A 25,631-nucleotide genomic window follows, 5' to 3' on the forward strand; every position below is an offset into this window, starting at 1 on the left:
CTACATTTACCCCTTACCTAACACTACGGGCAATTTAGCATGGCCAATTCACCTGACCTGCACATCTTTGGACTGTGGGAGGAAGCCGGAGCACCTGGAGGAAACCCACGCAGACACGGGGAGAATGTGCAAACTCCATACAGTCAGTCGCCTGAGGCAGGAATTGAACCCAGATCTCGGGCGCTGTGAGGCAGCAGTGCTAACCACTGTGCCACCGTGCCGATGAAAGTATTCTGCCTGGAGGTCAGTGTTGAGTGGGGTCCCGCAGGGCTCTGTTCTTGGGCCTCTGCTCTTTGTCACTTTTATAAATGACTTGGATGAGGACGTTGAGGGGTGGGTTAGTAAATTTGCAGATGACACAAAGGTTGATGGTGCCGTTGATAATATCGAGGGCTATTGCAGGCTGGACCGCAACATAGACAGGAGGCAGAGCTGAGCTGAGAAATGGCAGATAGAGTTCAACTTGAATAAATGCGAAGTGATGCATGTTGGAAGGTCGAACTCGAATGCTGAATATAGGATTAAAGACAGGATTCTTGCCAGTGTGGAGGAACAAAGGGATCTTGGCATTCATGTACATAGATCCCTCAAAGTTGCCATCCAGGAGGATAAGGTTATTAAGAAAGCGTATGGTGCTTTGGCTTTCTTTAACAGGGGGATCGAGTTTAAGAGCTGCAAGGTTTCGTTGCAGCTCTACAAGTCCCTGGCGAGACCACACTTGGAATATTGTGTCCAGTTCTGGTCGCCCTATTATAGGAAAGATACGGAGGCTTTGGAGAGGGTGCAAAGAAGGTTCACCAGGATGCTGCCTGGAATGGAGGGCTTGTCTTACGAAGAGAGGTTGACCAAGCTTGGACTTTTTTTCTCTGGAGAGGAGGAAGAGGGGCGGCCTGATCGAGGTAATAAAGTAATGAGAGGCATGGATAGAGTCAATAGCCAGAGACTTTTCCCCAGAGCAGGATTGACTGCCACGAGGGGTCATAGCTTTAAGATTTAAGAGAAAGATATAGAGGGGACATCAGAGGAAGGTTCTTTATGCAGCAAGTTGTGAATACATGGAATGCATTGCCAGTGGTGGTGGTGGTGGTGGAAGCAGAGTCATTAGGGATATTTAAGCAAATGCTGGACATGCACATGGATAGCAGTGAATTCAGGGGTGCGCAGGTTAAGTTATTTTATTTTACATTAGGATTAATGTGTGGCACAATATTGTGGGTCAAAGGGCCTGTTCTGTGCTGTACTTTTCTATGTTCTATGAATTGCTATAAGCCAGAGGCTGTTAAGAAAGGAATTCCAGGATTTTGACCTAACAGCAAGATATTTCCAAGTCAGCATGTCGAGTGGTTTTGAAGAGAAATGATTACCTTTTCATTGTAGACTATCATTTTGACTACTGGGAGGTAAATCAACTGATTTTAATGATAACCATTGGGATTATGGCATTCCTGAGATTGTGATGTACAGGGATGGCCCTCTTCTCACAAGTGAATAATTCAGCTGGATTACAGGATTGTGAAATTCAACACCACATCATCTCCACAGTAGGGCTTTTGCCCGAAACGTTGATTTTCCTGCTCCTCGGATGCTGCCTGACCTGCTGTGCTTTTCCACCGCCACTCTAATTTAGACTCTGATTTCCAGCATTTGCAGTCCTGGCTTTTGCCTCATGTCCACAGTAACCCAGTCAAATTTAAAATTTGATGTAGCAGAGAAAATACCAAAAATAATAAAATAAATCGAATTATCCAGCACAGGTGTACAGAAGGCAGACCTGAGCGGAGAAGTACCCCTACAGGACTGAATGGCCTGCTTTCACACTGTAGAGATTCTAGGCTAAGCACTACATGCAGCTCAGTGCTATTTCATTCAAATATGTGAACAGGAGAAATAATAATGGAAAAATGGCCCGAAACACTCCACAATTTTGCAGGCAATTTTCTATTTTGGAAAAACCTGAGGTAACCAATACTTGCTAGGAATTGTGTCAAACTTTTATACGAATCCCATAAAGCAGCGTCCCAAATATTTCAGTAAACAACAGTGACTTGTAAAAATCTTCCCAGAAAGTGATATAAATGAGATTCTCCTAACAATTCAGACATTTCAAAATTTAAAAAACATTTTAAAGTGCATGAATGGCAATTAGGTACTAAAATCTTGCTCACTCACTATATTTAGAGGACCAAATGTAAGTCAAACAATTTATACACCAAGATTTACAAAATCTTTCATTTAAATACAGGCAACATCAGATAAACGCATACCTAATCAACTAATCTAGAACCATGTGCAGTTCCAATTTGTTCCATTGTTTGAAATGCTTGATTCAAAAAGGTTAAATGCAGGAGTGAGTTAGCACCTGCTTATCTTTAGGACTGGGTCCGTATCCAGATGCATGTTATGGGATGAAGATCTTTCTGCTGATTCCAAATAAAATGCAGTAACAGTTTACTTCAATTCCCACTGGAAACTAAAACAATCCAAAATTCAGTGGCAATATCCAATTTTAAGTATGATTAATACATCAAAACGATCATACTAGCATATTATGGTGCTCATTAATTTGGATCAAGATAAATTGTTGGAGAGGAGAGATTTAAATACATTCTATGCAAGACGTTGGAATGCCTAAAAGTATAAAATATAAAAGTATAAAAGAAGTGTTTTTACAATCAACATCATCTTGGTGAACATTAAAATTGATCAGTATGGTTCAGATTGATCCATGACTAAACCAATGCAAACTATTACTTATCCAGTTGATTAATTATATTAAATACAGTAAATTCAGGGCCAGCAGTAAACATCAGGAGAAGAATTTATGTTAAATATACTTTTAGCACATGTTGTATCTGCACAACTTCTACATAATTAAATGGGTTAAATGAGAAATATTTGCCAATTAGCTATGTTAATCCGTTAATAGGTTATGCGTTTATCAGGTTGAACTGTGCAATCATGAAAGAAATCAATACTTGAGCTATAGTTTTAAAATTATGCTAAAATATACAAAGTAATTAAGCAAATTAGCATTTGGAAAACGGCAATAAAATTTTAAATACTGAACTGATTGTGGATGCTTGTTTGCTCGCTGAGCTGAAAGGTTCATTTTCAGACGTTTCATCACCATACTAGGTAACATCATCAGTGAGCCTTTGGATGAAGCACTGATAGCATGGCCCATTTCTCATTGCATGTCTCTGTTTGGCTTGTCCTAGGATGGATGTGTTGTCCCAGTTGATGTGACGTCCTTCCTCACCTGTACGTAAGGATACTAGTGAGACTAGGTCGTGTCCTTTTGTGGCTAGTTGATGTTCATGTATCCTGGTGGCTAGTTCTCTACTCGTTTGTCCAATGTAGTGTTTGTTACAGTTCTTGCAAGGTATCCATTACCTTGCATTCTTGCAAGGTATCCATTACCTTGCAAGCCAAACAGAGACATGCACAAGAATTCCTAGACGCATGGCATTCCAACTGGAACTCTATCAATAAACACATTGACTTGAATCTCATTTACCACCTCCTGAGAAAAAGAACAGGAAATCTTGCCATGACAGGAAATGGCATCACCAATCCAAGGAAACTTAAACATATAAATAGAAAGTGGGCCATGCCACCAGTGCTTCATCCGGAGGCTTACTGATAATGTTACTTAGTATGGTGATGAAACGTCTGAAAATGAACCTTCCAGCTCAGTGAGCAAACCGACATCCAGAACCTCAACCTGAGCTACAAATCTTCTCAAACTCACTAACTGAGCTGATTCAATCAATTTTGCAAACACAACAGAACCTTAAATATCCATGTTGCCACTAGCTGCAGGAAAAGTCTTACATAAGTTTGCAGCTGCATTCAACTACATTTGTTCTGAGAGGTGGTGTTCAGTTTTAAGCTCCCAATCTCCAAATGAAACAGCTGGACCTGATCAATGTTGCAACAGTATACCCACCAAACTGGGCTCTGGTGACACAGTGGTGGTGTTCCTGCCTTTGAGCCCGAAGACCCTGGTCCAAGTCCCATCTGCTTCAGATCATGTATCGTAACACACCTGAACAGGCTGTTTATGAAATTTCTATACCCCCCACCCAACCATGTCTGGTATTGGTTCTACATATTCACATCCAATCTAACAATTCCATTAACAGTCTCCACAGCACTTATTTCAGCAGAATTGCTGACTTTATGTAGCCTGTTTAAACACCAGCAAGTTGCATGGTTAAACAGTAAGGCTGTTTACATTTTAAATTTGACTGTTGCTTTTTGAACATTATAGGCTGCTGATTGTAGATTTGACCCATCACTAAACTCGGAGTCCCAGGTAATCTTCTGGGGTCATGGGTTCAAATCCCACCATGGCAGAAGTTTAAATTCAACAGAAATTTAGAATTGAGTATAATGATGACCATGAAGCCATTATTGATTGTCAAGAAAAACTCATCTGGTTCGTTAATGTCCTTTAAGGAAATAAACTGCTGTCCTTATCTGGTTTGGTTTACAAGTGACTATAAGACCTACAACAACTTGCTTGAGTTTTAACTGCATTCTGGGCAATAAATACTGGCCTAGCCAACCACGCCCACATTTCATGAACAAATATAAAAAATTGAATTGTGTGACAATAAACTACATTCAACAAACATTTCTGTTGTCCAAAAATCAACAGTTGGCACTAGAATCAAATTTAATAAACTAACTTTCTGAAAATGAAAAATGCTGGAGATCACAGCTCAGATGAGACATCTAGACTTGAAACGTTAGCTTGTTTTCTCTCCACAAATGCTGTCTGACCTGCTGTGATCTCCAGCATTTTTTGTTTTCAGTACAGATTCCAACATCTTTAATAATTTGCCCCTATCTTGGGTCTTCGTTGACAACTTGCAAGGCAAGATGAACATGTCAGCAAGTTAAACAAAGTGTCTATTGCTAGAGAGAGCTAAGGTAAATATTGCTGGAGAGAATGCAAGAGGTAAAACAATCGATAATACAATTTAGGACTTTTGATTACTTACTAATCTTAATTTAGGGAAGGGCATTCTCTGTTACTATGGATAACTGGGGTTCCAATTACAGCTTATCAAGATTTCAAAGTTTTTTGGATATAAAAAACAACCTTCAAATATCTATCTTCTACAGAACATGCAATATCAAAATAAAAATGAACTTACTGTCCAAAACTTGATGAAGTACTGTAGCACAGTTGCCGCAATGAATAAACAATATAACAAAGAATATGCCAAAAAAAGCATAAAATATTTGTAGTTCGAAAATCCCACACAATTATTCACCCTAAAAGGAAACATTTGCTTGTTATTAGGTCATACAGAGTGCTTACCTTCATCAGTTTACTACAAAATATTACAATAATAAATTACCACAGGTCTAAATAGTTTACATTAATTCATACTATAATCTCTGAACACAATAGGTCATGCTTGAGTTTGCAGGCTGAGACCAGTGGGATACTGAAAAATTCATTGTGTGTACCTCAGCTGTTCACAATCTTTATCAACAATTTGGTAGTGGGAACCATTTGTAATATTTCCAAGTTTACAGATTATACAAAACTTGTTGGAAAAGTCATTGCTTAGAATGCAAAGATGCTTCAAGATTTAGAGACGCTGAGTGAGCAGATAGGAGCATGACTGATGGAATATAATGTGGATACACGTAGGGTTATCTACTTTGGAAGAGGAAGCAAAGGTGCAGTGTTTCTTAAAGTTGGAAGTGTTGTCCAAAGGGATCTTGGAATCATCATTTAGAAGTCACTGAAACCAAGCATGCAGTTGCTGCAAGCAATTCAGAAGGTGAATGGCATGTTAACCTTTATTGCAATAGGATTTTAATGCAGGAGCAAAGAAGTTGCATTTTAGTTGTATTGAACATTGATGAGATTGCACTTGGTCTACGCAGTTCTAGTCATTTTGCATAAGGAAGGAAACACTTATCATAGAAGAAACGCATCAGACATTTACCAGTCTGATACATGGGGTAGTGGGACGGTGGCCCAGTGGTTAGCACTGCTGCCTAATAGCAGCAGGGACTCGGGTTTGATTTCAGTCTCGGGCTACTGCCTGTGTGCAGTTTGCACGTTCTCCCACAGTCTGTGTGGGTTTCCTCTGAGTGTTCTGGTATGCTCCCACAGTTCAAAAATGTGCAGGTCAGGTGAATTAGCCATGCCAAATTCCCCATAGTGTTTTGGGATGTGTAGGTTAGGTGCATTAGTCATGGGAATGCAGAGTTATAGGATAGGGCAATGAGTCTGGGTGTGTTACTCTTTGGGGGGGTGGTGGGATTCAGTGTGGACTTGTTGGGCCAAATGGTCTGTTTCCACATTGTGGGGATTCTAATTTCTATGAGCAGAGATTAATGATACTGTGATGGTATTCTCTGGAGTTTATATGAACGAGAGACAATCTATAGAAATTTTCAAAATTCTTAATGACAGAACAGTGCCGAAAAGACATTCGCTGAGCAGTGGTAATGGTAGGGGATTTTAACTTTCCAAACATAACCATAGTGTTAAGGATTTAGATGGAGAGGAATTTATTGTCTGTACAAGAAAATCTTCTGATTCAGTATGTGGTTGTACTGACTACAAAAGGCGCAAACCTTGACCTACTTTAGGCAAATAAGGCAGGGCAAGTAGGGAAGTACTTTGCTGCCAGTGACCATAATTCTGTTAGTTTTAAAATAGTGATGGAAAAGGATAGACAGAATCGAAAAGTTCAAGTTCTAAATTGGAGGAAGGCCAATTTTGATGGTTGCCACCCAGGTTGATAGTGCTATTGATTGGGTGTAGATGTTCATAGGTAAAGGGACAGCTGCAAAATTGGGATGCTGGGAAGCAGAATATTGTACACGAGAAGACTGAGATACGGGCTATTACACTAGAAAGGATTGAAGTTAGTAAGGAGGAGTTATCTGCTTTCACACATTCGAGAATTTATAAGTCCCCTCGGCGGGATGGGATTTATCCAAGGATTCTCTGGAAAGCTAGGGAGGAGATAGCAGCGTCTTTGTCCTTGATCTTTGCGTCGTCATTGTCTACAGGTTCAGTACCACAGGACTGGAGGATTGCAAATGTTGTGCCCTTGTTTAAGAAAGGCAGCAGAGATGACCCAGGTAATTATAGACCAGTGAGTCTTATGTCTGTTGTAGGAAAAGTTTTGGAAAGGATTATAAGAGATAGGATTTATAATCATCTAGCAAGCAACTATCTGATTGGACTTAGTCAACATGGTTTCATCAAGGGCAGGTCGTGTCTCATGTGAGTTTTTTGAGATGGCGACCAAGCATGTGGATGAGGGTATGACAGTTGACGTGGTGTACATGGACTTCAGTAAAGCCTTTGGTAAGGTGCCACATGGTAGGCTATTGGAGAAAATGTGGAGGCAAGGGATTGAAAACGATTTTAGCAGTTTGGATTAGAAACTGGCTTTCTGTAAGAAGGCAACGAGTGGTGGGTTGATACAAAATATTCAGCCTTAAGTCTGGTTACTAGTGGTATGCCACAAGGATCTGTTTTGGGACCACTGCTGTTTGTCATTTTTATAAATGACTTGGACGCAGATATAGGTGGATGGGTTAGCAACTTTGTAGATGACACTAAAGTCGGTGGAGTGGTGGACAGTTTGGAAGAACATTGAAGGTTGCAGGGAGATTTGGATAAATGGCAGAATTACGCCGAGAGGTGGAAAATGAAGTTCAATGCTGATAAATGTGAGGTGATTCACTTTGGGAAGAATAACAGGAAAGCAGAATACTGGGTCAATGGAAAGATTCTTGGCAGTGTGGATGTGCAGAGGGATCTTGGAGTCCATGTTCATAGATCCCTGAAAGTTGCCACCCAGGTTGATAATGCTGTTAAGGCGGCATACGGTGTGTTAGGTTTTATTGGTAGAGGGATTGAGTTCCGGAGCCGTGATGCCATGCTGCACCTGTACATAACACTAGTGTGGCCTCACTTGGAATATTGTGTGCAATTCTGGCTGCCCCCATTACAGGAAGGATGTGGAAGCATTGGAAAAGGTGCAGAGGAGATTTACCAGGATGTTGCCTGGTCTGGAGCAAAGGTCTTATGAGGCAAGGCTTAGGGACTTGGGTCTGTTCTCATTGGAGAGAAGGCAGCTAAGAGGGGATTTAATAGCGGCATAGAAGATGATCAGAGGACTAGATAGGATGGATATTGAGAGTCTTTTTCCTAGGATGGTGACGTCAGCTTATATGAGGGGGCATAGCTGCAAATTGAGGGGTGATACATTTAAGACACATGTCAGAGGCAGGTTCGTTATTCGGAGAGTGGTAAGGGTGTGGAATGCCCTGTCTGTCAATGTAGTTAACTCAGCCACATTAGGGGCATTTAAACAGTCTTTGGATAAACATATGGATGATGATGGGCTAGCATAGGGGGATGGGCTTAGATTAATTTACAGGTGGGCACAAAATCAAGGGCTGAAGGGCCTGTTCTGCACTGTATTGTTCTATGTTCACGAATGAGATAATGAGAATACAGAGACAGTATGTTCCTGTTAGGATGAAAGGCAAGGCTAGTAGGTGTAGGGAATGCTGGATGGCTAGAGAAATTGAAGTTCTGGTCAAGAAAAAGAAAGCAGGATATGTCACATATAAATAGCAGAAATTGAGTGAATCCTTAGATGAGGATAAAGGCAGTAGGAGTAAACTTAGGAGGGAAATTGGGAGGGCAAAAAGGGTTCATGAGATAGCTTTGGCAAATAGGATTAAGAAGAATCCAAAGGGATTTTATAAATATATTAAGGACAAAATGGTAACTATGGAGAGAACAGGACCTCTCAAAAATCAGCAAGGTAGCCTTTGTGTGAAGCTACAGGAGATGGGAGAGATACTAAACAAGTATTTTGCATCAGTGTTTACTGTGGAGAAGGACATGGAAGATAACAGAATGTGAGGAAATAGATGGTGACTTCTTGAAAAATGTGGTGCTGGATGTCTTAAAACACAAAGGAGGATAAATCCTCAGGACCCGATTAGATGTACCTTCAAACTCTGTGGGAAGCTAGGGAAGTGAATGCTGGGACCTTTGCTGAGATATGTGGATCATCAATAGTCACAAATGAAGTGCCGGACGACAGGAGATTGGCTATTGTGGTGCCACTATTTAATAAAGATGTTAAGGAAAAGCCAGGGAACTAGAGACCGGTGAGTGTGACATTGGTGCTGGGCAAGTTGTTGGAAGGAATCCTGAGGAACAGGATGTATATGTATTTGGATAGGCAAGGATTGATTAGGAATAGTCAACCTGGTTTTATCCAAGGGAAATCATGTCTCACAAACTTGATTGAGTTTTTTTTGAAGTAGTAACGAAGAGGATTGATGAGGGCAGAACAGTGGATGTGATCTACATGGACTTCAGTAAGGCGTTCAACAAGGTTCCTCATGGAAGACTGGTTAGCAAGGTTAGATCACATGGACTACAGGGAGAACTAGCCATTTGGATACAGAACTGGCTCAAAGGTAGAAGACAGAGGGTGGTGGAGGAGGATTGCCCTTTTCAGACTGGAAGCCTGTGACCAGTGGTGTGCCACAAGGATTGGTGCTGGGTCCACTGTTTTTCATCACTTATATACATGATTTGGATGTGAACATAGGAGGTATAATTTGTAAGTTTACAGATGACAAAAATTGGAGGTGTAGTGGACAGTGAAGAAAGTTACCTCAGATTAAAACGGGATCTTGATCAGATGGGCCAATGGGTCAAAGAGTGGCAGATGGAGGTTAATTTAGACAAATGTGAGGTGCTGTATTTTGAAAAGGCAAATCAAAACAGGACTTATACACTTAATGGTAAGGTCCTGGGGAATGTTGCTGAGACCTTGGAGTGCAGTTTCATAGTTCCTTGAAAGTGGAGTCTCAGGTCGATATGATAGTGAAGGCGGCTTTTAGTATGCATTCCTTTACTGGTCAGAGCACTGAGCATAGGAGTTGGGAGGTCATGTTGCAGCTGTACAGGACATCTGTCAGGCCACTTTTGGAATATTGTGTACATTTCTCGTCTTCCTCCTATAGGAAGGATGTTGTGCAGCTTGAAAGGGTTCAGAAAAGATTTACAAGGATGTTGCCAGGATTGGAGGGTTTGAGCTACAGGGAGAGGCTAAATAACCTGGGACTGTTTTCTCTGGGAGCGTCAAGAGGCTGAGGGCTGTCCTTACAGAGGTTTATAAAATCATGCGCAGCATGGATAGGTAAAATAGACAAAGTCTTTTTTCTCTGGGTTGTGGGAGTCCAGAACTAGTGGGCATAGGTTTAGGATGAGAAGAGAAAGATTTAAAAGGGGCCTAAGGGGCAACTTTTTCACGCAAAGGGTGGTGCGTGTATGGAGCAAGCAGAGTAACTGGTGGAAGCTGGCACAATTACAACATTTAAAAGTCTGCTGGATGGGTGTGAGAGTATGGAAAGGTTTAGAGGGATATGAGACAAGTGCTCACAAATGGAACTAGATTAATTTAGGATTTCTAGGTCAGCATGGATGAGTTGGACAGAAGGGTCTGTGTCCATGCTGTATAACTCTATGACACTATGGATCCAGAACCAGCAGACAGAAATGAAAGTATGAAATAGTATTAAAGGCAAGCCAATTAGGCCCAAGGTGAAAGGGTTGGTGTACCTTTGGAATTCGTGACACAAGGAGGCTGTGGAGGTTCAGTCACTAAATAGTTCAAGACAGAAATTAATAGTGTAGTTATTAATGCAGTCAAGAAATATGGAAATATTACAGGAATGTGGCAGTGAGGTCATTGATCAGTCATGTTCTGAAATGGTGGAACAGGCTCAAGGGGCTGATTGCCAGGAATATGGAACCGGAATAGGCCAGACGATTAAGTATTAATGAAATGTATAGGAATGGCAATGAGACCATTTTTACAAACACATTTTTTCTAAAAGAGGTATTTCATTTTAATTTGTTTTCCCATTTTACTCCACATTTTTTTAAAGCAAAAAGACCAGAGGTGGTCAGCATCAGTTTGAAGAGTGAGTGAAAGGAACATCCGGGTGCAGAGGGCTGGCAGTTCGAAATCGAAGCCTACTCTACTGTCGGGAAGAAACTAGTTTTTTGGTGATTAAGTCGTCAAGGTGTATTTTATTTCTAAGGATTAAATTAATACAGCAAATGGTAGTAAGGTTAAAAAATATTTAAAAATTAAACATAGTTGTAAAAATCATTCAAATTGTTAATTTTAAAAAAAATTAATGGATGGCAGAACAGATGATGTGTCACAGCTGCCACATGGGGGCTTGTGGATATCAGTTTGATACAGCGCAAATATTTCTATAGTAAAATATTTAAAAGCTCAAGCAGCTGCAACTGAGTTCAAGTTGTAAACACCAATGTACCGGGGGGAGGGGGAAGTTGCCTGGATATTTTGTTCCAGAAGGAAATCACACCTCTTTAGATAAAGTCTTCTGATTTGGTCAGGGGAAGGGGAGGCATAACTGAGTGAGAAGGATAATGGGACCTAGAGGACAGGAGTGTAGAAGCCTCAGTCTTTGCAATTGTCCAACATATTTGAGGTTCTTTCTGCCTCATTTGAATGAGAGAGAAGGCTGCAAAGTAAATGTAATGATACTAGAGGATAGTATATCGGGGAGCATATGCATGGTTCTGTGTAGGCAAAAGCACAAGTATGTTGTCTACCTGGTGCAAGCATTTGGGGTATCTGGCCGGGGCTGGACAATAAGCTGGATGGAGAGAATTCAGTTTTGTGGTTCATTTAGGTGTGTACGAATAACATAGGCAGGGCAAGGAAAGAGTTTCTACTTCAATAGTTTGAAGAGCGAGGCATCAAATTAAACAGCAAAACCTAAAAGATAATAACCAGAGCCATGTGTCAATTTACAAAGGACTAATTAGATTAGCAAAATTACTTTACCAGATTAAAGACTGGTGTGGGAGAAATGAGTTCCAGTTCATGGAATACTGGCATTAATTTAATGGGTTGTACCATTGAAATGGTTTGTAACCAGTGTTCTAGCAAACCATGTACAGTCATACTGCATGGAAACAAACCTTTCGGTCTAACTCTTCCTCAACAACCAGACATCCCATTCTGAACTAGTCTCATTTGCCAGTATTTGGCCCAAATCACTATAGCTCAGGAAGAGGAGAAGACTTTAATCTAAAGAGTAGTGGAGAGAGATCATGCTTGGGTCAATATAGGAAATCAAAGGGTACAGTCAAGACAGGAGTCAAATAATAATGTGGAAATGAAGATCACAGAGTCACACAGACATACAGCACAGCACAGAAACATAACCTTTGGTCCAACTCATGCATGCTGACCAGACATCCCAATCTGATCTCGTCCCATTTGCCAGTATTTAGGCCATATTCCTTCTTATTCTTCTATCTAGCCAGATGGCTTTTCAATGTTGTAACTGTACCCATCTCCACCACTTCCTTTGGCAGCTTGATCCATACACATTTCATCCTGTTTGTGAAAGCATTACCCCTCACCCTCTCACTTTAAACTCCTCCTACTCAGGAAAAAGACCTTGGTAAGGACAGCACGGTGGTTCAGTGGTTAGCACTGCTGCCTCGCAGCGCCAGGGACCCGGGTTCAATTCCCACCTCCGGCAACTGTCTGTGGTGAGTTTGCACATTCTCCCTGGGTCTGCGTGGGTTTCCTCCAGGTGCTCCGGTTTCCTCCCACAGTCCAAAGATGTGCAGGTTAGGTGAATTGGCCATGCTAAATTGCCCTTAATGTTAGGTGCATTAGTCAGGGGTGAACGTAGGGGAATGTGTCTGGGTGGGTTGCTCTTCGGAGGGTCAGTGTGGACTTATTGGACCTCAGGGCCTGTTTCCACACTGTAGGGAATTTAATCTAATCTAATCTAAATCTATTCACCCTATCTGTGCCACTGTCAATTTGCTAACCTCGAAAAGGTCATTCCTTAGCATCAGATGTCCAGGGAAACAAGCCCCAGTCTATTCAGCCTCTCCCAATAACTCAAATCCTCCAGTGCCGGCAGCATCCTTATAAATCTTTTCTGCACCCGCTCAAGTTTAACAACATCCTTCCTATAACAGAGACACCAGAATTGTACGCAGTACTCTAGAAGATACCTCACCATTGTCCTGTACAAGCACAACATGACATCCCAATATCTATACTCAATGTTCTGATCAATGAAGGCAAGAATGCCAAACGTGTCCTTCAATACCCTGTCAAACTGCAACTTCACTTTCAAGGGACTATGCACCTGTATCCCTCAGTATCTTTATTTGGCAACACTCTTTGGGGTCTTACCATTAACTGTGTAAGTTCTGCCCTTGTTTGCCTTTTCAAAATGCAACACCTCACATTTATCTAAATTAAACTCTTGTCTGCCACTCCTCAACCCACTGGCCTTCTGATCAGGGTCCCGTTGTACTGTGATAATCATCTTCACTGTCTACTACACCAACTATTTTAGTGTCATCAGCAAACTTACTAACCATATCTCCTATATTCACACCCAAATCATCAATACAAAATGACGAAAAGCAGTGGACCCAGCACCGATCCTTGGGGCACACAGTTTGTCGCAGGCCTCCAGTCCAAAAAGCAATTCTCTACCACCATGCTCTGTCTCCTACCTTCAAGGTACTTTTGTATCCAATTTGCTAGCTCCCTCTAGATCCCATGTGCTCTAACCTTACTAACCAGTCTAACAATACCTTGTTGAACGCTTTGCTGAAATCCATATAGGCAATGCCTACCTCTCTACCTTCAATCTTATTTGTCATCTCTTCAAAAAACTCCAAGTTAGTGAGACACAATTTCCCAAATACAAAGTGATAAGACGGTAGGTTTATTATCCCTGTCCTATCCAACAGTCACAGCGGGCGACACAATGGCTCAGTGGTCAGCACTGCTGCCTCACAGTGCCAGGGACCTGGGTTTGATTCCAAGCTTGAGCAACTGTCTGTGTGGAGTGTGCACATTCTCCCTGTGTCTGTGTGGGTTTCCTCCAGGTGCTCTGGTTTGCACCCACAGTCCAAAGATGTGCAGGTTAGGTGAACTGGCCATGTTAAATTGACCATAGTGTTCAGGTATGTGTGGGTTAGGTGCATAGGTAAATATAGGATAGTGGGAATGGGTCTGGGTGGGTTACTCTTCGGAGGGTCGGTATGGACTTGTTGGGCCAAATAGCCTGTTTCCACACAGTAGGGATTCTATGACATCTGGGTGTTACAAAGGTAACAAAAAGACGAAAGGCTCTGTATCTGAAAGTGTGTAGTATTCATAAAGTAAACAAAGTGATATCACATACTGAAGTAAATAATTGAAATATGACTGTGTCATGACAAGGAGAATAGGAAGCTAGGTAAAGATGGAAGGGAAACACTGTTGACCAAGGTTGGCATTGGTGCAATAGTTATGAATAACCCTGGGTCAGGAGATCAAGATGTAGAATTAGTTTGAATGGAGATGAGGAGTAGTAAAGGAACAAAATCACTAGAATGGGTGATCTACAGGCATCCTAAAAGTAATCACAATGTAAGACATAACAAACAAAAAGAAATATTTGGTACTTGTGATAATGAAGATAAAGCAACGAACGTCATCTACATGGATTTTAGCAGGGCATTTGACAAGGTCTAATTGCCAATCTAGTCAGCAAAAGTAGCCCATGGTAATGTGGTAAGTTAAACCCAAAATTGGCTCAGTTACAGAAAATAAAGGTAATGTTTCTGTATTTGAAAGTGGTTGCCAGTGGTATTCTAGAAGGCAGAGTGTTGGGCTCCTTGTTGTTTATAGTATATATCAATGTGGTATGGTGTGGACTTAACTGTTGTGTGAGAGATTTGAAAATTTACAGATGATATAAAAGTTGGCCAGGTAATTGAGATTAAAGAGAATGGTTGCCAACTACAGGATGACATCAATGGTTTGGATAATTGGGCAGGCAAGTGGTGACAAATTTGGTCTGAAGAAGTGAGAAGTCATGCATTTTGGGAGAGGAAACAAATCCTCCCCAGTGACAAATCAATAATAAATGTGAGGGCATTAGTAAGGCTCGAGCTGGCGGGAGACCTTGGACTGCATGTCTAAAGGTCCCTGAAGGTGGCAGTACAGGTAGATTAAGTGGAAAAGAGGCTATACGGAATGCTTCCCTTCACTAAATGAAATACTGAATACAAAAAAAGGTATGTAATGCTGGGACTATATCAGACACATATTAAGCCAGAGTTGGTGTTTTAAAACACTTTAGCTCACAACATTATAGAAAGAAGATAACTGCGCTAGAGAGAGATACAGAGATTTGCAAGAAGTCGACAGAATAATGAGGAGCTTAGATAGAATGGACTGAGAAGACTCATTTCCTCTAGTGGAGATGATTTGAGTCACAGATTTCAGATGACTGGTAGATGGATTAGAGGGGTCATGAGAAAAACAATTTCACTCAGTGTGTTGGGTGACTGGAATTCACTACCCAATTTGGTGGTTGAATTGAAAATCTTCAACTAATATAAAAGGAACCTGAATCTGCACCTGAAGCACAATCTGCAAGGGTTTGGACTAGGAGTTGAAAAGTAGGATAAAGTTTATCCAGCCAGCGAGACACAAATGGCTTCTTTCTATGATGCAACTTTTTTAAAAATGAAGTTATGCTTCTAAAAAGGAGATATATGCAGGGACGAAGTGAGCTTGGCTGAAGTAGTGAGGACTTTGCATCTGTCTTTACCAAAGAATAAGGTACTTTGATTCATTTATTGGCTCTTGGGATATGTACACGACTGACTAGGCCAGCTTTTTTTTTTCCTGTTTAGACTGGCATTTGGGACCTTGTCGAATCCATCCTTATTTGCCTTTCAGAAAGTGCTGAGGAGAAAGTGAGGTCTGCAAATGCTGGAGATCAGAGCTGGAAATGTGTTGCTGGAAAAGCGCAGCAGGTCAGGCAGCATCCAGGGAACAGGAGAATCGACGTTTCGGGCATAAGCCCTTCTTCAGGAATGCCCGAAACGTCGATTCTCCTGTTCCCTGGATGCTGCCTGACCTGCTGCGCTTTTCCAGCAACACATTTCCAGCCCGTTTCAGAAAGTGCTGGTGAGCTGCCTTTTTGAACCAGTGCAGTCCATCTAGTGTAGGTACAACCACATTGTTGTTCGGAAGGAGCTCTCGGTATTTTGACCGAGCAAAAGAATAGCAATTGCTCCAAGTCAGGTTCATGTGCTGTTTGGAGGGAAACCTGCAGTTGTGGTGCTTCCATACATATGCTGCCCATGCCACAAGTTTGCAGAGGTCAGAACTTTGGAAATTGCTGTCATATTCATAGTGAACAAGCAGATAATTGAGCTACTGTTTTGAGGTAAACATTGATAAAGAGATATTAGACAGGTTGACTGCATTCAATAAGTGAGTGAGGAGTAGTAGTGGTGATATTTATTGAATACTGGGGTACCAGCGTACTTGAGGATTTCAAATGTTACCCTTTGGCTCAGACAACTGAGCAAGGGTAAACCAGTAGCTATAGGCCAGTTAAACCTTGATAGAAGAAAAGTTTTGAAAGGTCAATAATTGTATGCAGTTAACTTAGTGTGCAATCATTAAGGAAATCCAGCACAAACTTAATGGTAAATCATGTTTAACCAACTTGATGGAGTTTTTTTTTAAATGAAAGTAAAGACTTGAAGCAGTGTTTAAGAACTTCAAAAAGGCATTTGATAAAGGGTCAGATGATCGTCTTGCCAGAAAAGTTAAATCTTCGAGAATAAAAGGGATAGTTGCAACATTGGCTGAGTGACAAGAAACAGTATAGTGGTGAAAGGCTCTTTCTGACTGAAGACATGTGAACAATGGGTTGTACAGGATTCAGTACTACCATCACCATTTTTCCTTGACGTATAATATTAATATAGACTTGGGTTTGCAAGGCACAATTTCAAAATTTGCATATCACACAAAACCTGAAAAAAGTATTCTGTGAAAAGGATAGTGGTAAACTTCAAGAGAACAAAGACAGACCGGTGGAATGGTAAATGAAATTTCATAGAGAAAAGTGTGAAGTAGTACATTTTGGTAAAGGGGGAACCTGGGGAATGTATGTGCAGAAATTGTTGAAGGTGGTGGGGTAGGTTCAGAAATTGGCATAATTGGAGTCTTGGGCTTTATAAGTAGAGGCAGAGAGTACAAAATAAGGGAACACACCACCGTGATCCCATACCAACATTTCTGTCTCAGGCCGACTGCGGTGCTCCAGGGAAGCTCAATGCAAGCTGAAAGAACACTATCTTCTGTCCAAGTACATTCCAGTTTTCAAAACCTAACACTGAGTTTAACAATTTCAGAACGCTAGCAACCTCTTCCATGTTCATGATCCACCTCTACACCCTTAGTTTCTGTTTGTGTGGGTTGCTTCCAGCACAGCCAAACAATTTTCAACTATTTACACTTTTTGCTTTTTCTCTAGCATCCTACTCAGCATTTATCTCCCTCATGGTTTAATCAACAATAGCTATGTTTACCTCCTTTTTTTTTCTCTTTGTACCATCTCCACATCTTCTATTCACTCCTTTCCCAACCCCACTTCAGTCTTCAGCAAAATACCAATCTTTCTCAGCTATTTTCAATTCTAACGAAGAATCACTGGGGTTGAAACGTTAACTTTCTCGCTACAGATGCTGCAAGACCGGAGTTTTTCTAGGACTTTGTAACAAAAAACAAGTTTAGGATATTATATGACTATTAAAAATTTTGGGTGACTCTGAAATAATTCATTGCATCTAATTTTGAACACTGCACTTTAGAAAGAAGAGACAGCTTTAGAGATAGCGCAGGACAGGGTTACGTATAATTCCAGGGACGAGTGTCTTCAGCTAGAGAAACTGTTGCTCTTAGCACAAGAGCTGAGAACCAGGTAATTTTAAAGGTTACTGGGAAAAGAACCAACAGCAACACGAGGAAATCCTTTTTTATTTTTTTTGAGTGGTTGTGTACTGGGATGCAATATCTGAAAGCACATTGGAAACAAAAATAATCAGTGTTTTCAAAACGCAATTGGGCAAGCAATAAAACAGAAAAGATTTGTAAGCTACAGTTAAAGGACAAGTACTGGAACTAGCCAAATTCATCTTGCAGAGTTGGTATAAATATGATGTGGATATGTGTAAATGTATTCTGGGCATTCGTCTTGTAGGTGCATGAGCAAAACTTAGGAAAATCACCCCTAATTCCTGCTCCTTTCTCAAGACTTGACACCAGGTTTCTGCAACAAAAACAAAAATTGCTGGAAAATATCAGCAAGTCTGATAGCATCTGTGGAGAGAAACCAGAGTTAACATTTTGGGTCCTGTGACCATCTTCAGAAGGGTTTCTGCACCCTTACGGTCACATAAGAGGGAGAAAAGGGGAAACTCAGAACAGAAATTCAGATTGTCTACCATTACCCTGCTATAATATGCAGTACTCAAACATAACATTGCATTACAGTTTTACAAGTAATAATATAAAACAGCTCAGCTGCAGTTGTTGAAAAGTTAAAGTTAGACTTTCACAATGACAATATAAGCTCATGGATGACTACTCCTGTATTGAAAGCATCAGTGTATGGTTATTTTTGCAAGAACAAGGTGTATTCTCCCCTTGCTGTCAAGATATCATGTGATAACTATTGTTGATCAGCCTTAGCACTTTACACTAAATGCTGACAAGTTAGTTGATACATATTTATTTATAAACTATATATTTTAAAAGCTATATTTAACTTCATAGTCTCCCATTCAATGCTATATTTTCATTCAAGAAAAAAACAACTCAAGTTCTCTTCCCTCCTATGCACAATGTCAATCAATCTCTCTTCTGTGAAGGGAAACATTGCACTATTTCTTCAGTAGTTACTTTAAATAATAATTATAAAGTATGATGTAACTAAAATGTAAGATACAAACATACCAAGGACAATGATGATCCATTTTTAATACACACCTGTTAAAAAAAAAACAAAGTATTAACAGAAAACTAATCAAGTTTGTCCCAATGAGCCTTCAACTAAACTACACTAGCAAACAAATATACTCGATCTATTCTGAAACCAAGATTTGTGAAGATAGTGCAGTATCCCTGGAGAGGGAACCATAAATGGATTTCTGGCTTTTAGCTTAATTTTTAGTGATTCCCAGTGATCATTTTATTATTTTGATCATTTCTCAGTTGCACTCAATACTATATAGGCTTTGAGCATTTTCTTCTTTGAAAAGTTGAGATTGGTGCAAAATCAGATAAACCTCAAGAATTGTTTCTGAATTTGGAGAATATCTCCAACTACAGGGTTTAAATTATGTGCAGTATGTTGCAACAGTTGAAGTACATTACAAGACTTACTTAGTGGCATGATGTGATTCTCCTAAACAGTGCCAAATATGCCATCCAAACAGCCTTTCTTCCTCTTTTTCATATATTTCAAACATTAAGTACTACAATGCAAAACAATTAGGAAACGAGAACTTATATTTATATAATGTCCTTCATAATGTCCTACCATAGCACTTCTACAGTCAACCTTTCTGCACTGCAAGTTCCACAACAGTAATGAAATACATGACAAGCTCATCTGTTTTAGATCTTAGTCAACAACCTCATGATCATGACAACTTGTTTAAATACACACCAGCAATTGTAAACATTAACTTTAATGAGTGAATGACAGTTGAGATATGGTTGGACGTCCTTTGATTAGATCTTCAAAAGATTTTGAATGCATCTGTGATTGATTTTCTCCCATCAAACAGTTAGTCTAAATGCATAAGGGTACAAAGATATTTGTGAGTCAATCTATAACTCAATGTGTTGAAGTGATTAAAAGTGATGTTTTGAAGATTACTTTTAAGTAAATAGTTAGTGCAAGTATCTTCTGTATTGCTGCAATAATCTAATTACTGTAAGGATCGTGCTTATAACTATTTAATGCTCTTTTACCTTGTTATTGTCTAGTAAATTTGGTGTTTATTCAGAGTCAGAGTTTTAAGTAGTAAAATAGATATTCTGCTGTATTCCATAAACAAGGCTATCATGTGGTCACTTACAACCCGGTCATAAAGTCCGAGTATATCAGGATTGTTCCTTCAATCAATCCCTATGTCTAATCATATTTACCTCTTTGCTGAGCAGTAAAAGCATAACCTGGTTCATAGAGCTGGATTTGTGATATGACGACTAAGGACAATGAAATGCAACCTCAAAACTCAAGAATGGAACAGACAATTTTACAAGATATTACTTATCATTGTTTAGAAATAACTATTGTTAACAAGGTTGGGGGGGGGGGGGGGGGGGAGAGGAGAATAAAAGGCTAAAAACAATTTGTTAAATCCAAAATTCAGAAATCTAAAGCAGGGAAACATGCATTTTATATTTTAAAATATGTTACCAAAGAACTTGTCAAATAAAAACTGCTGCATATTTCACAAACTTTTTGATATGATTAAACATGTACACCCAATCCATAACATTTATGACTAGAATGTAAAGTTCAATATTTATGTACTGTACAGTTTAAAGGATTCTTACTTTTAAACATGACCATTTGGTATTTCCCTTAGTCATTAATACATCCCACAGAAAAAGTTATCTTAGTCTATCTTCCTTGCAAACTTAGCCTTATTTATACAACACGATTAAATACAGTATGCATCCTTTACATTAACCAGACTGCTAGAGTTTTGTGAAAAGATAAATATAAATGTTTTAGCCTGCAATTATAATGTTAAGTATTGTTCTATTACATTAATTATTTGTGTAATGTAAGTTCCCATTCTGATGGAACTTGTGTAGTTGGCGATCCAGTCAGCAATTGCATGCTTACTATTTGCATAAAACTAACTTACGGATACAAACTGTATGTGCAGTCTTTCCACTGCTCCTCAAATTATGGGAGACAGCAACAACTTTAATTTTAAACCATTAATTCTATGTGATGTTGTAGCTGAGACTTGCTGTGTGTTTCCTGTTCACTTTGCACTGCGCAGATTTGCATTACCTGACTAAATCTGAGATGCTCTAGCATCTCCTGCAAGCTAAGCCTATGAGCAGTAGTCAAAAATGAGTCTCTCATCCATAATATTGCAAGTTTTAGAATTCTTTGATCAGTATCTACTTTCCGAGATTTCTTTCACATTCAAGATCAGTCATGAAAATATATCCTTCTTTAAGATTACAATCCAAGCTAATTAACGAGCATAAAACGAACAGAAAGCAAGTCCCAGCCACGGCATTGTGAGTGTTGCCGAAGTACAGGACTATGAGAAAGAAGTGAGGCTGATTAAGGCTAGTGAGCACCTCTAATTGTCTAGTTTGGGAAGTTATCCAATAGTACGTTGGAGGCATACAGCTAACTACAATACTTTATACATTTTATAAGTTCTACCCAAACATAGTGTAGCAAGGTTAGCTTTAAAGAGATAGTAGAAAGAAAACTGATCGCTTCCACACAGTGCTCTTCTCAAAACAAAAACATGCCTGAACTCTCAAATGTAGAAAAATTAACTTACATGTCACAGGCAGAGCAGTGATGACATCGGTCAGGCTTAATTACTTGACAGCGATCACAATACCTGATGGCTGAAAAGAAGTAAAAGGCTGTTAGAATATGTAAAAAAAAGTTCAACAGATAAAGTGTGTTATGAATTTCAGGAGAATCAACTGCACCTTTCATATCTTCAAGCTCAAGGACCTAGGACATCAGATTCAATGGAGCACTAACACCTGCCAGTTCCTTCTAAGCCACATACTATCTTGACTTTGAAATATAACACCTTTCCTTCACTGTCACTGGATCAAAATACTATTGCTCCATTCCTAACTGGGCATGTACTTACATCCATGGACAGCAGTGGTTCAAGGAAGTAATTCCATCACCACATTCCCTTAGATATGAGAAAAAGCTGGTGTAGCCAGTGCTGCTCATGAATACATTTAAATGCCATAAAAGCACCCTGGATACCAATTCCACCATTCTTTTAAGATTATACATTAAGATAATTAAATAAAAGTTATCTATCCATGCAGTGCATCAGAACTTGAAGACAAAGTCATGATATGATGTGCTACTATCTTTATAAGGCAGGGCAATGACATTTAAAAAAAAAACAGCTGCTTATCACTACAAACCACAAGTTTTAATCTATTGTGCACAAGATTAATTAATATTCTCATGACAAATTTTGAAATTTAGCCCAATGTAATTTTGGATATGCTGATTATTTGTCATTTTGTCTCCCTTTCTCACTCTCACATTTCGTTTGCTCTCCTTTTTAAAATTCTGTTTCTCTTTACTTTTTTCTTTTATCATTTTACTTCAAATGGGATATAGGCGCAAACAAAAATACTTAATTTATTTCAAATAGAAATAAAATCAATTACTTTTGCTGTCATGACTCAATCAAAATAACTATATTTCAGTAAGGTTATTCTCCATTCTTCAAACAATTTAAATAATTAGCTGTAGTCCACAAAAGACCTCAGGTATCTTGCTCCATCAAAGATACAGCTAGTAACAACAACTTGCGGTGCACCATTCTGTAAATATGGGTCAAAACTACATGACCTATAAGAAAAACAGCATATTGATGATCAATTAAAATTGATTTTCCCATGATAATGCAAATTGCTGTTAAATACATGCATTCAGTGGATCTACTACAATCAGATTACAAAAGTTAGATTGAAATCAGTTAGACAAGCAGTAACAAATTATTCAGCCCAACAAGATTTTCAAATCAATTAGAAAAGCTGATCTATATCAGTTTATTTGTGTACCTTTGCTCTGGATACTTCGACCTTTAAAATCTAGCTTTCTCAATTTAAAAAAAAAATCAACTGACCCTGTATCCTTAGCTGTTTGGAGAAAAGAGTTCCAGATTTTTACAACTGTTCACGTCAAAGATTTAGTTATTTGTACTAGATATACAATTTTATCTTGTGGCAACCAAAGTGAATTATGTTAATGCAATATTTTAGTTTGTTGCACTTTAAAACCAATAGCAAACTTGAGGCTTCAAGTGAAATAAACAATTACTTCCCATTAAAGTGACTTATGCGTATTTTGATTTCTTAAACTTTATTTTGCACATATTTAACCATAATGTCACTGATGGTGTCTTTTCTTAATCTGCACATTCAGCCCATTTGAAGGAGAAAGAGACTGCATAGTTAAACAAAACATTCTATGATCTGCCTGGACTGCCCACAAAGCTTTTCACTGTACTTAGGTACATGTGACTACAATAAATCAAATCAAATTCAAAGAACTGCAGCTCAGCCACAGAAGAACTAGCTGCATGTGGTTCTCAAGTAACTAACTGGCTAGTTGCTACAATGATTTATTTACATGTCTGAAATAATATATTCTTCACATCAAAACAATGTGCTCCTTCAGTATGAATGACATTTTCGTCTGTCTCCAGTAATCCAGAGACATTGGCTGTGTAGTAGGGTTCTTACAATGCAGCAGTATTATGCCTATCTCTGAACCAAGAGACCTGGGTTCAAGTTCTACATGGTCCAGAAGTGAATCTTTGAACAGTTAATTAGAAAATACCTTGGCTGCTTACTGCAAATATTTGAGCACCCTGTGTGTTATATAAGGAGGATGGCAGATCATCCAGGAATAGTTGAGACTGAAGATGACACAGGATTTCATTGGAAGATAAACAGTGGCAATGAGAGTGCAACTTGAGATTTGAATGTATGGCCCAAATATCACAAATTCTTTATTCCACTAGTATCAGATCATTACAAACAGGAAGGGAAATCAAGCACTATATGCAGCACATGCAACGATTGCACATTACACACTGGACAGAGGAATTAGTGTCCCTCCCACCTATTAACCCTCTCTCCATCAAAGTCACTTTCCTTTCCAGTAGGAGTCCGTTAGACTTCTCCAGACATCCTTCCTCATGGTTGTCACCCATTGGAGGTCCTAACACGCACTTGCCATCCTGTCAACTAGCACACAGTGAATGTGAGCAAAGCAGTTGTGTAATTATTAAGTTCAATTGTGCCACGATGGCTAGAACATTCAAGTCCACATTAGTGCAAATGAGAATGTTGCCACTACTGATCTGGGCAAATAGGTTGGAATGATATCCTCATTTGCTGGAGACAACCTTCTCACCTTATTAAGTGCACCGGTAACTTCCAAGGGATCCAGGTTCCGTGAACAATGTGGAGGCAAGCAGCTCACTCAATGGTGTTGCAGAACCTGGTATCAGTGCGTGATGGCTCAATTGAAGTAGAATTGGATAGTGGTGCAGAGTCCGGAGTGAACCATGTGTTGTGAATCCAGGTGGTGCATCTTGTGCAGGGATGTCTACTTCTACCCTGGAAAATGGCACACGAAAAACCTGCCAGGAGGCAGGATCTGAAGCAACAAATGCTGCTGATAATCCGCCATTAACCATTTTATCAGATGATTCACGGACTCTACATACTATTCAATTCTATTTGAATTAAGCCATCATGCACTGATACCAGGTTCCGCAACACCGTTGAGTGAGCTGTTGGCCTTAAGCAATTTCCCTCTGTGAACTGGTTTCTGAGGCTGCCTCCCAGTTCAACACCATAGATGTGGCCACCTGTGTCCAGCCACTTGATGACTCTATAGTGTTCAGGTCTCCACACATCCTATATTTTATTCTGACCTCTGATATTCTGATTTTGGAGGAATATCCCATGCTCCAATTGGAAGATCAATCCTGTCAGCTAAGCAATCAGTTTTCTCCTTAGCACTTCTCTCTAAGTTCTCTTGAATGCCATCCCAAATGTTTGGCGTGGCCTCAAGTGATGCTCAGCTATACACTCATTGTCCTGGCCGTCTCAGTCAGAAGGCATGGTGAATCCATGGTCTACAAGAAGGACTGTGTTTTATCCAAAGATAATATGGCAATAGCCTATGGACGAGTGTGGGATGCTATTATAATCAGCACCAGAAGCTTCTCATGACACATTCGTTTACACTCAGGAAGCAAGGTGTGCAGTCAGCCATAGAGTGTATGGTAGAATTATTTGCACTGACCACTACCCACTGGATGATAGGCGGTGGTGCGGTTCTTAGCAACTCCATAGACTTTGCAAAGCCCCTGTAGAATCTCGCTCTGGAAGTTGTGGCCCTAATCACTGGGAATCCGATGTGGAACATAAACAGACAAACCAATCATGAACCAACACTTTGCGCCAGTTTTGGTCAGAGATGGAAATGGCCTGCATGAACTTGACAAAGACATCCCTGAATACTAGAATGTACTCAGTCCCATTATTACTGGGGTCAAGGACCACAAAATCCATTGCAAGTACCTTGAGAGATCTCCTGGAGTTCCATGCTGGGCTAAAGTCACTTCCTTGCTATGGTCAAAGTATCTATAAACATATGAACAATGAACAAGAGCAGGCCACTTGCCCTTCAAGCTTGCTTCATCATTCAATAGTTGGTCTGATTTTAATCTCAATGCTACATTACTGCATATCCCCCAACCTTTCGTTCCCTCAGTAATCAAGTATTTACCTACCTCCACCTTAAAAATACTTGAAGATTTTTACTTTTTTTTTGGACGAAGGGAATTCTAAAGACAATGCTTAAAGAAACAAATCTCATTTTTGTCTTCAATAGAAATCCCT

At 39.7% G+C, this 25,631-nt stretch overlaps 1 protein-coding gene across 3 annotated transcripts in view; it reads right to left on the reverse strand.

Annotated features, from left to right (window-relative positions):
- The window catches only part of LOC122550742 (palmitoyltransferase ZDHHC20-B), a 141,716-nt gene that overhangs the window by 38,444 nt on the left and 77,641 nt on the right, over nucleotides 1–25,631 (reverse strand). For all 3 annotated transcript variants that reach the window (XM_087988169.1, XM_043691932.2, XM_043691931.2), the window contains 3 exons: nucleotides 21,506–21,575; nucleotides 18,912–18,944; nucleotides 5,166–5,286 (listed from right to left, as the gene is read on the reverse strand). In XM_087988169.1, coding sequence (XP_087844295.1) covers nucleotides 5,166–5,286; nucleotides 18,912–18,944; nucleotides 21,506–21,575 — 224 coding nt within the window. The remainder of the gene's footprint in view (nucleotides 1–5,165; nucleotides 5,287–18,911; nucleotides 18,945–21,505; nucleotides 21,576–25,631) is intronic.

This window comes from Chiloscyllium plagiosum, unplaced genomic scaffold (genome assembly GCF_037043375.1).
Source record: "Chiloscyllium plagiosum isolate Xiang-an unplaced genomic scaffold, Cpla_swu_hap1 HiC_scaffold_6, whole genome shotgun sequence".
Lineage (NCBI taxonomy): Eukaryota > Metazoa > Chordata > Chondrichthyes > Orectolobiformes > Hemiscylliidae > Chiloscyllium > Chiloscyllium plagiosum.